General features: G+C 42.1%; 1 protein-coding gene across 6 annotated transcripts in view; it reads left to right on the top strand.

Moving 5' to 3' along the window:
- The window catches only part of ARHGEF10 (Rho guanine nucleotide exchange factor 10), a 117319-nt gene that overhangs the window by 40590 nt on the left and 60924 nt on the right, over positions 1-15805 (top strand). For 3 of the 6 annotated variants that reach the window (XM_075414718.1, XM_075414716.1, XM_075414722.1), the window contains 8 exons: positions 1624-1740; positions 2966-3080; positions 4972-5084; positions 8831-8908; positions 9128-9307; positions 10604-10720; positions 12755-12847; positions 14311-14481. In XM_075414718.1, coding sequence (XP_075270833.1) covers positions 1624-1740; positions 2966-3080; positions 4972-5084; positions 8831-8908; positions 9128-9307; positions 10604-10720; positions 12755-12847; positions 14311-14481 — 984 coding nt within the window. The remainder of the gene's footprint in view (positions 1-1623; positions 1741-2965; positions 3081-4971; positions 5085-8830; positions 8909-9127; positions 9308-10603; positions 10721-12754; positions 12848-14310; positions 14482-15805) is intronic. The other 3 variants (XM_075414719.1, XM_075414721.1, XM_075414720.1) reach the window with 3 other exon arrangements.

Below are 15805 nucleotides of genomic sequence, written 5' to 3'. Positions count from 1 at the left end.
CATTTTTTAAACTCTTATAGATATACTTTGATCTGTCACAGGAGATTGTTGGCAGTGGGTTGAGAGTGATGGTGCTGGGATCAGGCAGAGAGTGGATGAGCAAGAGACCGAGGAGTGGTGGGAGGAGAGCGGTGTGCTCCAGGGTACAGCCCTGCAGCTGGCTTTTCCAGACCTGTGACAAAAGGTTTTGAGGATTGCTTTGTGAGGATGGGGATGAGGAGCCTAGGAACACCTTAGCTGGTGGACAGAGAAGTCGGAAGTGCACCTGGATGGGTTACTGGGAGGTGAAGTCAGGAAACTGGAGAAGGGGTTTGGTGGAAGATGAGGAGAGACAGAAACTTTAGGATTGCTGAGAAACCACTCCACTTTATACCTTTTCTCTGTATCCATTCCTTGCACTCTCACTTGTCAGGTCTTGTGATAGATGTTACAGTACTTCCCCTGCTCATCTCCTTCTGCAGCCTTTCAAAGCCTATGGGGGACTTGCCTTGCTTATTATTTTTTCCGTCCATTGAAAAGTATGGGGAGATTGGAGGTGGGATTTCCAGTTGTAAGTGCTGGTATGACTTCCCTCAAAGTCACTTTTTTATTATGACTTTTTGTTTATTTTTTTATTTATTTTAAGATGGGAAGGTTTTTGTGCTATTAAATATTTCTAGTCTGTGAACCAGATGCTGTCCTTGATGATTCTGGCATTACAGCATTATAATTATGTTGGAGATAATCGCATCCTGACCCAGCCTAGTGAAGCTAAAGGCCAGACCTGTCCCTTTGTTTTCAGCTCAGTAGGCCTCTCTTTCCTGATGCTTTCATCCCTTGCCAGATAACTCTGTTGACATCAAGCTGAGGGTTTTTCCATTGGACTTCTATTACAGGGCACACCAAATATTTTCTCTTTTTTTCCAGTTACATTTTAACCTCTTTTATCAGGCTTTCTCAAAATGTGTAACAAATGGTAACTAGTATTCCAGAGCATTTCTCTGAGGTAGTTTCCTTATCGTGCAGATGGATATATTTGTATACGAGATAGTTACACCCATGGTCATACAATGAGGCTGTGACAGAGCTGAGGAAAAACATGTGCTTCCCTGTTCCATGCCCTTGGGAATTACAAGACTGTGCATCCTCCCCTGTTAGCGTGTCCTTGCCCAACTCTCTGGCATTGTTGATCTCCACCTTCTCAGGTGCCCGCAACCTCTGCAGGTTCTTCAGCCTTTGAGAATTCTTCCAGTTAACCCTTTTGAAGGCTAGTCAGAAATATACTTGCTAGGGTTTGTGTTCCACCAAATGATGCTCATGGGTAAAGTTGATGCGCTGTTTCCATGCGGTTTGTAAGAGATGTGCACAACGTAATTAATGCGCAGTTAGCTTGGAATAAATGACTTTGTCCCTCTGTTAACAGGGTCGTCAGCATAGCGCAAAAGCTGAGTTTCAGAAAGTACAGCGATGCCCAGGAGTGACAGTCTGTTCGTTGGGTTGGAGCTTCCCTGAATGATAACTTTCCCTCAGTTGTCTGTGGCTCTGTAGGCAGACAGGGCAACATGCATGATATACGCGAGTACTTTAGCATGAAGTTTGCACTGCAGACTTTTTGAAAAGATTATGTCTTTTTATACACTGTAGCTTTCTCATGACCTAACGCGTTTAAAGGAGCATTATGAAAAAAAGATGAAAGATTTGATGGCAAACACTGTGGGAGCAGTAGAGATTCAGCAACTAAAGCAAAAACATGAGCTGAAGGTAGTGTAGTTGATTTTTGTAACTAGCTATGTTTAAATGATTGCTTCTCCCAACACAGACAACGTTGTCTTTTAACAATGACTTGAAAAAGCAGGCAATAATTTGTATGAAATGAGTTCTGAATGTGCTGGATTATTATGCAGTTTGTCTTAAAAGTACTTTGTCAAGGACCTTTTCTCATGCTTATTTTCATTAAGTTTTGGAAGATGAGACGGGGTATTGTTTTCCCTGCTGATGGGTGCCCTTATCCCGGAGCGGGAGCCAGGCGTAGAGCCCCGGCGCCTCCGAGACCCGGGTGAGCTCGGCAGGCCTAGCCTGACCCTGGCTCTCCAGCCACACGGGATCAAATTGCGGGGGTTGGAATCTCCATGCTCTCCATTCTGAATGGAGCCAGTAGGAAAAGTCTGGGTTTTTACTGAAAGCTTTGGCTCAAAAGAAGAAATTGCCTGGTTGCAGCAAGACAGCTTTGTTTGTGTTCTGATGTCACTGATGGTGTCGGCACAGCTCTGACGGTAGCGGGGGCTTTTGCCATGGTGGCATTTTGGGAAAGCAAAAGTACAAAGCAGGTTTTTTAATAAACGTTTCCTAGCAAAGCAATGATTCATCTTTAATTTTTTTGCATAGATTTTTTTTTTTTTGCTGGAATACCATACAGTAAAATTATGCAAATCTTAATTAAATCAACTTGTTTCTTCAGTTAATGAAGTTATTAGTTGTAACACTTTCTGCAAAACAGTGTTTATTTAAGAATGTAGTTAATACAGAACTGAGTCTAGGGGATTATCCTTAGATCAGAAATACTTTGGCAGAGTTAGTGGGATGTTGTAAGATGGACAAGAACCCTGGCTGTTAATGACGTGTTCATAGTATCCATTTGTTATGTAATGTAAAGCTGAGCATTTGAGACTATTTTGAGTTCAGGTGTTTGATGTAAAAGGATTCTTAAGCATTTCTGCTGTTTTAGGCTTGCATACAATATTGCAGTGAAGTAAGCCCCTTTCTCCAGGTTTGATTTTTATTAAGAAAAAGTACAGGTGCTCAGATCTGAGCTTTGATGAATCCATGTACTTACTATATATTCCTTTGTCTTTGGGCTATATTTATAGCCTGAACTAATTGACAGTGTTCTTTTTAAAGATATTTTGATCAGAAGTGTTCTGCATGGTATGCTCAAACATGTTGCTATTATTCACTGAACATTTAGACTGTATTTTTTATCTTGCAGATGCAAAAGCTCATGAGAGCTGCTAGAGAAGGTACCAAAGATGGGCTCGAAAAGACAAAAGCAGCTGTGAAAAAGGGTCGTTCTTTCATTAGAACAAAATCTTTTATTTCTCAAGGTATGTGCCAATTATACTGTGTTTGTTACTCTCTCTAGTCATTTCTGAGAAAGGAAGTGAATGGCCTAGCAAGTTTTTGTGCTGGGAGCTGCGTACTGGGTTCATGAAACGACTTTTTTGTCAATAAAGTGTGGTATAACAATCAGTTCAGATGACAGTGTGGTCAATGCATCTTGAGCAGTTTTAGGTTTGGGGCAAGAACCTGAGTGACCTAAGAAATCTGAGGACTGCAGAGAAGGGTCCACTTGAAAACAACAACAAAAAAATCCCACCAAACAGTGTCACAGATGTTATCAAGGTATTGGTATGTGGGAGTGTGGGAGTTCTGTTAAAGTGCTGAGTCTGTCCAGTTCCCTTCATCGAGTAACTCCTGAACGTCAGGAAAGTCTGCTGCTAGGACATGGTTTTCAGTGGAGCGAGAGCTGACTATTTGAGAAGTTTGTCGTGGCCTAGGGACAACAAACGCTTTCCATGCTTAGGAGGGGAAGTAGGAGAAGAGACTGTTCTGCTTTATCACAGCTCGGTGATTTTTGATGAAAGCTGAGTTTGGATTTGGAAAACAGAAAGTGGTCTAAGAACACAAATACTTTTAGCTTTTTGATTTTTCTGTAGTTAAGAACAAACGTCTGCTCTCTGTCACGAGCCTCAGCAGCAGCAGTCCACAGTTAATTTTTGCAAGAGGCAGGGGGTAATAACTGAATACAAACTTACTTCTTCAGGGTAAGTGTGAGAGGTAGTATGTCTTTCTGCTCATATTTCTGCCTAGCTAATTGAATGGTTGTAACTGCAGAACTTATAAAGCTACAATTTTTGGAAGCTAAAACCACAAGACTGGAATCAGACATTTTTAGTGAGTGAGCTAACATAAAGCTGCATCCTATCTGCAAGGACCAGGACACATCTTACATCCCTGTCGTCGCCGCTGCTTCTGAATTTACCTAACTCACAGGCAGAAAACAGAAAGTTGTTTGCACAAGTTTTAGTGATCAAAAATGTATCCTCAAGTTCTTGCTTTTGTACGGGAGAAAATGATCTGCTTCGGTGGGGCAGTGTTGCAATGGACCTGGCATTGCTGCTTACATTCCTAGAGGTTAGGAAGCAGACACAGGGCACCTGTGGGCACTTTAATCCCGTTGCCACTTACCAAATCAGAAGGGAGCTGCTGACAAATTTGTCATATAAACTCATTAATTTCTCCAAGCCAGCAGATCTGCTTCACTTCCCTTTTTGTTCTAAGACACAGTTTCTCATACTGTGCTTTCTTTATCTCTCCTTTGCTGGTGTCTGCTTGTTTGGCTGGCTGCATACTGCCACCTATCACTGCACTTTGGTGCTGCTTCTTGCATAAAATCAGTACGAAGGGAGCAGTGCAGAATCCCTTACTCATTTCTGACAAAAGCCAACATTCTGGTATATTTGACAACTTAGTTCAGTTATGGAAGGGTATATGGATTTTTTTAAGCTGGACCATATTATGGGTATGTTTAATTTCTTCCCAAAGGTCATTTATTTCAAAACTGCCGGCCCTGGAGCCACAGTACTTTAACCCTAGTGGTCATGTCCCGCACTCTGGACAGCCCTGTTCTCCTGGCTGTGAAGAGGGAGTAGAGATCAAGCAAAAGATGCATAGGCTGTCTCTGTTGTGTGGATTTCAGGATTTTGAGATACCTGTGAAAGATGTTCTGTGTTAGAGCCCCTGTCAGTGGTGGTATTTACGTGATTTCACAGGTGATACAGAAGGGCTGGGAATTTTCTTTTGTTCTGTAAGTGAAAATAAGACTGCTGTGTGATTGCTGTGCTTGGATGACAGGATCTTTGCTTCCCCCCCCCCCCCCATCTACCTGTTGTAAAAGTTTAAAAGTTTACATTTTGTTTATTCAATTATTTGTAGACCATAGACCATCATGCCTGGAAGAAGAAGAGCTAAATCTGTTTATTGATGTGGACTGTATGCATACAGAAGCAATCATGACTCCTATGCCAGAAGGATTATCACAGCAGCAGGTAGTAGGCTTTTGGAAATAGGGTCTTCTGCCTCTTTTTCCTCCCTTTCTGCTCTGAATCAGTGGCTCCCAGGTGCCTTGCTCTTTAAACATAGATTAAGTGGCCTTCTCATTTGGAACAGAATAAGTAGTTTTCTTAAAATTGACATGTGTGTGTATAGTTCATCAGTCCAGAATTCAGCCAGAGATGCAAAATTGTGTTTTACATTGCAAAATGATCTATAGTAGTTACATTGTTTCACTGCCTGAACACTTAAACTGAATGTGACGCTTTTCAATGGAAAAAGAAGAGAGTTTAAACATTCTTATCATGTTGGAAGATGATGCTCCAGGTGCTCCAGGATTTCTGTTTTAAATGTAGAGAATATCCTGTATGCTCTCCGAATCTTAAGGTTCCTCCTGAGTAAAAGGTTTCTCCTGAGTGTGGGTGTCAGGAGGATGGGGCCAAACTCTTTTCCGTGGTGACCAGCGACAGGACAAGGGACAACAGGCACAAACTGAAGCATAGGAAGTTCCGTCTGAACATGGGGAAGAACTTCTTCCCTCTGAGGGTGACGGAGCACTGGAACAGGCTGCCCAGGGAGGTAGTGGAGTCTCCTTCTCTGGAGATATTCAAGACCCACCTGGACGCGGTCCTGTGCAGCCTGCTGTAGGTGACCTTGCTTTGGCAGGGGGGTTGGGCTAGATGACCCACAGAGGTCCCTTCCAACCCCTAACATTCTGTGATTCTGTAAAAGAACCTTGTCCTTGATAAAGTCAAGTCTGTGGAAAAGCATATTTTGCTGTTCTCCACCTCAAATTCTGCAGTCGCTGTGGAAACCACTTCAAAAAACACTGGAATCAGCATCAGTTAGAAATTTTGGCTGAAAAGAAATCCTGTGGGTTCATGTTACTATATTGTTATGAAAAGTAGTAACTATGTTTGTGGTGTCAAGTCAGGAGTTGGTCAGTACCTTCAGAAAATGAGAAAAAAAACCACAGATTAAGGGACAGTTGAGGAGAGTGGTAGAAGTTTTTTTGTTTGCTTGGTGAGGTTTATTTCTCTAATATGTTTAGCACAGTGAAGTGATGATCTTGTAACAGCGCAACTACCAAACTATGTTATGTTCCTGTAAGATTTCATTACAGTGTAGGATCTCGGCATCAGTCTGAATGCCGTCTTTTCCTTCTTTCCAAACAGGGGCTTGAGAGTTTCGCTGGGGTGTTTTTTGTAGGTAATTAAAACTGAATGTACCTTCTTTTGGAAAAACAGACTGCTGTTAGTTTGGAACAAAGTAGTAATCGTTGTGTAGGTCACGATATATGCTGCTTATTGACCCGGGAGGAGCTGCCCAAGTGGGCAGGAATGGAGTTAGGAAACCCAAAGCTCGGCTGGAGCCAGTGGGGTGTGAAGGGCAACAGTGGAAGTTTCTTATATGTACATTGGCAGCAGAAGGAAGGCTAAAATAAATACGGGTCTGCTGCTTGATGGGGCAGGGACCTCGTGGCAGAGGGCACTGAAAAGGCCGAAGTACTCGGTGCCACCTTTGCCTGGGCTGTAGCTGGCGAGGTTTGTCCTCAGGTCCTGGTGGCGTGAGGCGTTACCTGCAGTTCGGGGGGTGCCAAGGCTGCTTGGACAGGCAGGTGTCCGTGGGACCAGGGTGCTGAGGGTACAGCCTTTCTCTGTTGCCCAAGATCGCAGTGATCTGGAAAAAAGTAAATGTCCCACTCTTACCCGCAAGAAGGAGGACTGGGGCTGGCCTCACCTCAGTCCCTGTGAGGGTGATGAAGCAAATGCTCCTGGGGGCTGTTTCTGGGTTCGGAAGGGCAGGAGGGTGGTTGGGAACAGTCAGCATAGATGGCCCAGAGTCCCTTTGTGCCTGACCAGCCTGTGTCCTGTTGAGATGACTGGCTTGTGGGCAGAGGAGAGCAGAGGAGGTCATCTACCTCTGCTTTTGGCGCTCAGGAGCTTGTAGTCCACGGTGCAAAGTCCAGCGGGCGGCCAGCGTTAGTGGCGTCCCTCGGCAGCAGCTACGGGGCCCGGGGCAGGCCGCGGGCAGGACGGCGGGGCTGCTGGGCGGCCTGGCTGCGGCGGGCTGGGCGGAGGCCGGCGGGGCGGTGCGGGCCGGGCGCGGCGGGCGGGCTGGCGGCGCGGGCCGCTGGCTGCGGACGGCAGGTGGCAGGGCGGCGTTGGGCTGGAGCCCGGCGCCTGCCCGGGTACCGCGTCCCGCCTCGGGTCTCCGTCCTGGCGGCCTGTGCTACGTCCTGATAGCGGGACCTGAGTTCTTACGGCGGGGTGTTTGTCTGTGTGTGCCGCTGTCACCGGTAAGAACGTGAGTGTAAACAGAAGACTGGCACGCAAGCCTCTCATAACTTATCTATTGCAGTAACCTGCGGGCACTTTGAAGTATCCTGTGTATTATAGAGCCCGAAGGAAACATTTTCTGCAGATGTTTGTCCTTTTCAGGAGAAAGAACTGTGACTAAAAGTAGAGTTAGTGTCCTTTACCGGAGCAGCTGATGCTTCATACCAAATAAAACACTGCTAAATCCGTTTTGAACACAGATTAGACACAACTGATTGTACCTTTTATATCTTTAAGCAAGGCCTCGGATAATTTCAAAGTCATCCTTTGAAATGCCAGTACTTGAAAGAAAATCCTTTCATAACCTGCTCTTAACTTAATAATGCAAAATACAAGTGTGGCGAATTAAAGGCAGCCATGGCGGGGGAGGCAGGAGGCTGTGGGGATCGGGACCAGAGATAAGCAAGTCCAGGATTTGAGTTTTATGGTTGTTTAGGCTGGCTTAAGATAGCAAAAGCAGCATTTTTGCCTTCCCTTGTAGTTATGAGGAGTGGTTTGATCCTGCCCTTGTCCTGTGTTCTCCCTCAGAGCCCTGCTTTTGAAAGTCCTGGGATGAGCTGGGTTAGGAAATGGATTTGGATGAGAACAAATCCTTAAAACCAGCAAGAAATCTAATCAAGAACAGTAAAAAGTTTAAATTTAAAAACAAATAGCTTCCCCAGTCCTTCCTGTCACGTCACCTGCACGTGCACACAACGAGCGTTTCATCTGAATTGCAGAAGCAGGAGGTGGAGGTGTGATAAATAGCCTGTGGTTTGTCTACATGAAATATGGTACTATTTCCTGAAGCTCTTACGTATCTATCAATTGGTATGAATATGGATGAGATGGGGTTTTCACTTATGCATGGCAATGCCCAAAAAAGAAAGCTGACTTACTCAGTGATATGTTTGATATGGCCTTACCTCAAAAAGGCAATTAATATTTGCTTGTTCGTCCTTCAGGTTATGTCTAATAAATTTATGAAACGTATTAAGAAAAAAAAAGAAAATGTATCTTGAAGACTGATTTTGAAAGCTGGTTACCTATTTTATTGCAGTAATTCACTGGAGTAGCCAACATCATCTATACCTATTATTATTTATATTAATGCCTAAATTTATACATCTAAAATTAAAAGGCAAGTTTCAAAAGTAAAGCTTGGAATTGCAACAGTCAGCAAAGACTACAGATATAGATACAGTAACTGTTGTGTTCTTTAAAATAAATAAATAATTTTAGAGTAATAGTAATTTTAATTACTTTTGAAGAGATACAGTATTATTTTATTGCAGTTCCAGTATTGAAATTACTTTATGTTTCTTGTGTTTTATTCATGTGAGATTTTTTTGTCATCAGCATTCCCAACTATGATGAACGTGTTACCTGATTAGACCTTCAGACAAAACTTAATTTCTTCACAGGTTGTGAGAAGGTATATTTTGGGCTCTGTAGTTGACAGTGAGAAGAATTACGTGGATGCTCTCAAAAGAATCCTGGAGGTACCTTAATATTTTTGCGTTTTATAATTTGGATATTTGAAAAATAGTCAAATCCTTAAATAATCTGTAGTGTGACTCAGATTTTGGTACAGGTGATTCATGCCAAATGTTTAGTGATTGTGTGTGTATACTGTTACATAAGTTGTTTTTTTTGGTGCTTGTAGAAGACCCTTTATCATTTATTTGTTTGAACTTATTTACTTTTTTTTTTCCCCACAGCAATATGAGAAGCCCCTTTCAGATATGGAACCAAAATTATTGAGTGAAAGAAAACTCAAAATGGTCTTTTATCGAATTAAGGAGATTCTTCAGTGCCATTCAATGTTTCAGATTGCGCTGGCAAGTCGTGTATCTGAGTGGGACTCTGTTGAAATGATTGGCGATGTCTTTGTTGCTTCAGTAAGCAAATGCATCTGAACAGATAATCTGTTTTTATTTTAGGCTTGTTACTCCATATCTCTCTGTCTAACTTGGCTAGTTTATTCCAGTATTCTCCAATGCCTGTGGCAACTGTCAGAGTATGTATGTATTCCTGTTAAGGAAACTGACACCAACACGTCTTCAGCTTGCTTGGCAGATATGAAAGGATTGTGGGCAAAATTTTCAGGCTTTAATCAAGCTTTCAGACGTTTAGATAAACAGTTTGTTTTTCTGAGGAGATTAGAGATTCAAAGACCCAGCAAAATTGAGGTGAGATTGAGATTCAACACTGCTTAAAGAGTAGGTAGTCATACGTAGTATGTTTGTTGGGAGTAGAAATAAACACAGTAGGTGGTGTAGTGAGTTCTTGGATTTGAGCTGAGGCTGGGGCACAGGTAAAGCGTATTTGTAAAACACTATCCCACCCTTAATGGAAGTTCATCCAGTAAAGGATCAAACTAGCCACTGCTTTAAATTAGAGAAGAAAAGCAGCATGCTTGGTTGATAGAAAGACGTTGTTCCCACCGCGAGTGTGTGGACGGAAAAGGCTGCCTGCCTCCTGGTTTGAGTACTTTGGTTTATTGACACCCAGCTGCTGGAAATCACCACCTTTTTGTGCCTGCTGTGAGAGCTGGGATCTGTGTCTCTGAGTGCTTTGACCCCATTTTTGTCAAAATTAAATGGTTACGAAAGATTTGCTGTTTAAAGCAAACCTGTCTTGTTTTGACTGAATTGAGTTAGGTAGTGTTAATGAGACCAGCTCTGCAGAAGAGAAGGATAAAATTACTGAGGAGACAGTGGGCAGCAATCTTACACTTCACATGGCTGTTTGCAGGCCACACAGTCTGCTTTTCTGGTAAACCCTTACCAGCAGAAGATGAGCCGTGAAGGCGGTGGGACTTTGCTGGTTCACCATATCTGGAAGATAGGCAGCAGCGAGATGATCAGGGGATCCCAGCAGCCACTTTGAGCGTCAGTGGATGCCCTTTGATTGCCCATAGTTCCCAGGCTTTGCCCTAGTGTCGTAGCCAAGATGAAGCTATTTCTGTAAGTTTACAGTTTATGATTCACAGCTGTTACTTGTTTAGGTTTCCAACCTGTCTTCCACAGAAAGGTTGTTTTGGGCATCACTGGTATTTCGGTAGATCCAACACTAGGCCAGGCAAAGCCCTGAGCTCCGAGCAGGGCGAGTCCTTAATAGTCAGAGGTTTAGATACTTACACTTTCAGGGATCTTTTGTATTTATAGTTAAGGTTTACCCTTTTATGTTTCCAGTTTTCTAAATCTATGGTATTGGATGCGTACAGCGAATATGTAAACAACTTCAGTACTGCAGTAGGGATTCTCAAGAAAACATGTGCCACCAAACCTGCCTTTTTAGACTTCTTAAAGGTGAGTTTGTTCATTCTTAAAACAACTCGGCATATGATGTAAATAAGACAGTATAAATTATAAGTTAGAAGGAAATGTGACTGCTGATACTGTGTATTCTGTCACTCTTTCTAGGACTTTGGTTGTATGTTTTATGGGTTTGGCACAAAAAATTGCTGGAGAATTCACTTCCACTACTGTATTTTCAGAATAATAACATGTTAGATGCAGGATGTATTTTGAAGTGCAAATTGGTTTTGTTGTGGAGATCAGTTTATTGGTGTTTGCATGACTGTACTTGGCAAAACATTGGGATTCCTTCATAGCAGGTGAACTTCAAATAATAGTTCACCATCTGAGGCTTCTTCTTAATTGAGATTTGTTTTACTTCTAACTTCTTTATTGTATTGTGCAGAGTAGTGTAACTAGATTTCCGTTCCACAGTAATTTCCTAGTATTTAGAAAATAGTGTTTCCAACTTGGGGTTGAAATTGAAAATTTTTGTGCAGAATGCATACTACCCTGATGAATATGATGCTTCTCATGATGTGCATGGAGAGCCTGGTTCATGCAGTAGAAGTGCTGTGAATCCCTAGGGATGATACCTTACAGAGGGTGCACAAAATCCATTGCAAGGCTTTTCGACTGCCTGTGACACTGCTGAGAGCCTGGAAGCTCTGCTTGTCCATTCCCCAAGAGTCCTGGGTTGACTTGTGCCTCTCAGAGCGGTCATCCTGTCAGATCTGTTGCAGTTGTTCACCAAACACTGAAATTGGGTGCCCTAGGCAAACAAAATAGTGAAGCTCTTAGATTGCCTGAAGGAGTCTGGCAGGGGGGCTGAATGATAATCTGTCTTCAGATTTTGGGATTAACTAACAACTTTAGGGAGTGTGGCCAGCACTACACAGGATTATATTCTGGAAGCCTTAGGCATCGCAAAGATCAAACTCTCTAATGAGTGTATAGTCATTTCATACCTCTCACACCGTCTGGAGCCCATTGTGCCAGTAGAGGCAGTATGTAGACCTCTCATCTCTGCTTGTCGTTGCTGGCATTGGTACTGCTCAGAGCTAGGGGTTCACAGCTGAATGCTGAGGACAGAAGGCATTTCTGCGCCTTCCTTTTTTTATTTGTCCAGCAGCAATAAAGACCAGCATCTTCACTGCTGCTGTTTAGGCAAAAAAAAAAAAATGTTTGTGGAGATAAGTATGGAAACAAATTGTTGTGAAGCTGATCATTGTAGTAATAAATAGCAATTTAAGTACACCACCAGTTTAATACTGTTTGTGTTTGCTGCATTTTTGAGTATTTCTCCTACTCTCCTTGTTTTGGGTTAGCTGTGATTCTGGCCAAAATATTTCCAAGTGCTGAAATGTCTTACATAAACAGGGCTTTTCAGCACATGCAAAAGAACTTTGTCTGGTTTTATCCGCCAGTGCCAATAACAAAAATAGTGGATTCTTATGTTTTTCTTGCCGAACATAAATAAATGTTCTTGTCTTTATTTCTTTTAATAAAGAAAATGAAAATCTTTTTGTTTGCATAGCACTGAGATTATGATGTTTTCCTTAGATTTCCTCTTAAAAACACATAGGTAGTTAGAGATTTATAGTCTTAGCCCCAAGAAACAGAGCAGAAATAGTAAATTATGGGCTATAAATCAAAAGATCCCTTAATTTTTCAAATTTAAGACCTTGAACAAGTACATCCCGTTTGTTGTGCTTGAAGTTAAGCAGACATTTCAGTGCGTCGCTATGTAAAAGCATGAACATGCCGTACTGTTACATATGTGGGTGCTGCATTGCTGCTGTGGCTTTATCCCAGCTATATTTATTTAAGGAGGAGATTTCAGTTCAGTGACATGCCATCATTAACAGTGATTTTTTTTTTTTTAAAGATGTAATATTTTAAAATGAAATCTTTATAGTAAATGGAATCTTTGCAGTACTTAGTTTAAATGGTGTAGAAGAATTTTCAGGAAATACTTTCCTTGCGTGCTGTAACTGATGGAAATGCGCTCACAGTAGTAAACAGTGTGGCTTTCTTGCATTGCAGCAGTGCCAGGAGTCAAGCCCCGATCGAATTACGCTGTATGGTTTAATGATGAAACCTATCCAGCGCTTTCCACAGTTCATTCTACTGTTGCAGGTAAACAACGTTTACCAAAGGGATGCTCTTCTTGTGTTGTTACATGGTTTGCTTGTGGGATCGTGTGGTAGCTGTCTTCTGCTGGAGGAGCACACTGCAGTGGAAGCGACCACTGGATCATGGGGAAATAAAGAAGAAATTTCAGTGCATCATAACGTGCTGATCTCATCTAGTTGCAGGGACAGGCAGTAAATACGCTGCAGGAAAATCTTAGTAAATTAGATTTACTCTAGATTACTTGCAAGGTTAGATTCAACTTGTAAGTCACTTTGCAGTAAAGCTGTAGTTCAAATGTGCAACTTGTTCATATCCGTTCATTAGCTAATAACACCTCAGAACACCACTAGAAACTTGGTGGCGTTACTTTCCATTTAAGAAAAATACAGGAGAATGTAATTCACGCCTTGGATAGTTCAGAATATATGTGGGATGTGGAACAAAGGCGTGCTTGCTCTTTGAGTGCTTGGCTCGCAGGACCTGCTGGAGTGTGTTGCAGCTTCCTTCTGACCTGCAGCATCTTGTTTTCCTTCTCTTAGGAACTGAGGATTTGACAGGGAATCCTCAGGTCTCTTCTTAACAGGGAGTCGAGCTGTAGGAAGAGCACAGTTCCCAAGCACAGACCTGCTCCAGACCGGCTTATGCTGTTTGTAACTTCTTCCAGCCCATGGCAGATCTGTCCCAGTGAGTGCTGCCGGTTAGGGGTGTTTTGCAGGTGCCACAAAGGAGGGCAGGCTGTGGGATGCAGGTCCAGGAATTACTGTGGGAGGAGGAGCAGAGGCAGTCGTGGGGAGGGAGCATGCAGGTAACCAGTCGTGGCGAGAGTTTTTGAGTTAGGAGAAGAAATGGAATTTATTGCGGCAGGAAGCTGTGGTGAATATGTAGGGATTTTTAAGCCCTGCGGGAAAGAAGCAAAAATTTTGTTCAAATTGTTCCACTGCATGACTAAAAAAGGAAGACACTTTCAGAGGCTCTTGGAACCTCCATGAAGTAATGTCTTCTACTTTGGGATGAGTGTGCTGTTAGTGTTTTAGTGAGGAATAATAACAGTAATAAAGATAATACAGTATTATTATGATAGTAAGTATCATAAAAGTTCAATTTTAAATCATTGTTTAAACACCTACATATTATACTAGAATATTGATTTTCAAATTATACTTAGTATTGTGTGCATTTTTAAATTTACCTTTACATTTGCATTATTTACACTTATTTTGAAGTTCCTTTGCTGTACTTTCTTCCTATAAACAAGCAGTATGTGATCTCATTCTGTATCTTTTTTAAGAACTGTTAAGATATTCAGGAAAATAAGTGATGTGCTGTCTGGATATTCATTTGGTATTCATTGGTGGTGCTTGGTTAAAGAATGTAGCAATAACATTGCGTCCTGTAATCTTTTGAACTTGACTTAGAAATTAAATCTGATTTTTAAATTTTTATTTTGTTCTATCATTTCCCCATAGGATATGTTGAAGAACACTAATAAAGGACATCCTGATAGATTACCTCTACAGATGGCTCTTACAGAACTCGAAACGCTTGCAGAGAAGTTAAATGAAAGGAAAAGGGATGCAGATCAGCGCTGTGAAATAAAACAAATCGCAAAAGCAATGAACGAACGTTATCTGAACAAGGTTAGGAAGTAAGAATGTGTGATGGAAAAGTTAGTATATTAGTTTCTGAGCCTTTAACAATCTTTAGAACAGACACCAAAGAGATGCCTGAGGTTATTCTGTGGGGTCATACTAGTGGTAGATGTGAGATGTGAGCTACCTCTGGGAATGACTGGGCTTGTTGGTTAATCCACTGTGTACTGGAGCAGGCAACATGCTGACATAGCAACAGCAGTGTTAGTGTTCTTTGGCAGTGTATAGATAAAGCTGTTTCCTCATCCTGCAGTAAAGTCTCACGCACATCTTCTGATAAATTCAAAATTGAATTTTGAATTCATCCTGGAACTAAGGAATTACTACTGTGTGAAGGAAAGAACCAGTTACTTGTACCGCAGTGCTTCTGACTATGGAGCAGTTCAAGATACGCTATTAAATGTGTCCAACATCTTCCTTGTTTTAAGGAACATCCCAGTCTATTTCATTCATGTATTCAGATCATTCAATAGAAATGTTTTTAAAGAACTGTAGAAGACATTGAGTAGGAAGGCAGTAAGAATCTTCTTCATTTGAGATGTCAGTAGCTATCTGTACTGTGGATGTGTGTGAGCTTGTCTTATATCCATCGTACGTTTCCTCCTTTCCCGTGAGATGGGGTGTAAGTACTTGAATTATTGCTTTTGTGAAGTTACAGATGATTGTACTGGACTTGTTTTGGGATGGAGTAATGGGGACGTGCTGAAGGAGTGCAAGGAGTATTTTTGTTTGTGATGCATGAAAACACTTGTCAGGAAAGAAGGTAGTCAACCAGCACACACTTGTTTTAGGCTATTCATAAAAAGTGGGATAGTGAATTTACTGTCATACTGGCACAGTATTTCCATTCTAAGTGCATTAGAAGGTGGATTCAGACGTTTTACTTTCTAGTTTTCATACTCCTGCTTCTTGAAGCAGCTGCTAATCATCTACAAATGGTTGAAGGAGTTCAAGACACAGAATGTGCGTTTTAGGAGGTGGTAGAGGTTTGCTTTTGTTGGTCTGTATGAACTGTAATGTCTTGTGTGTTCTGCACCAGGGGGAAAAATTGAGATGTAGCTGGATAGTCACTCCAAATTACATAGGGCCCTGTGTGCTGTATGGCTCAACAGTTGTGATCTTAAAAATGCTTATAAATATCTTAAGGATGGGTGTCAGGAGGATGGGGTCAAACCCTTTTCAGTGGTGCCCAGCGACAGGACAAGGGGCAACGGGCACAAACTGAAGCATAGGAAGTTCCGTCTGAACATGAGGAAGAACTTCTTCCCTCTGAGGGTGATGAAGCCCTGGAACAGGCTGCCCAGTGAGGTTG

Source organism: Opisthocomus hoazin, chromosome 2 (genome assembly GCF_030867145.1).
Source record: "Opisthocomus hoazin isolate bOpiHoa1 chromosome 2, bOpiHoa1.hap1, whole genome shotgun sequence".
Classification (NCBI taxonomy): Eukaryota; Metazoa; Chordata; class Aves; order Opisthocomiformes; family Opisthocomidae; genus Opisthocomus; species Opisthocomus hoazin.
Note: the sequence above shows the minus strand (reverse complement) of the source record. Positions and strands in the feature narration are given on the sequence as shown.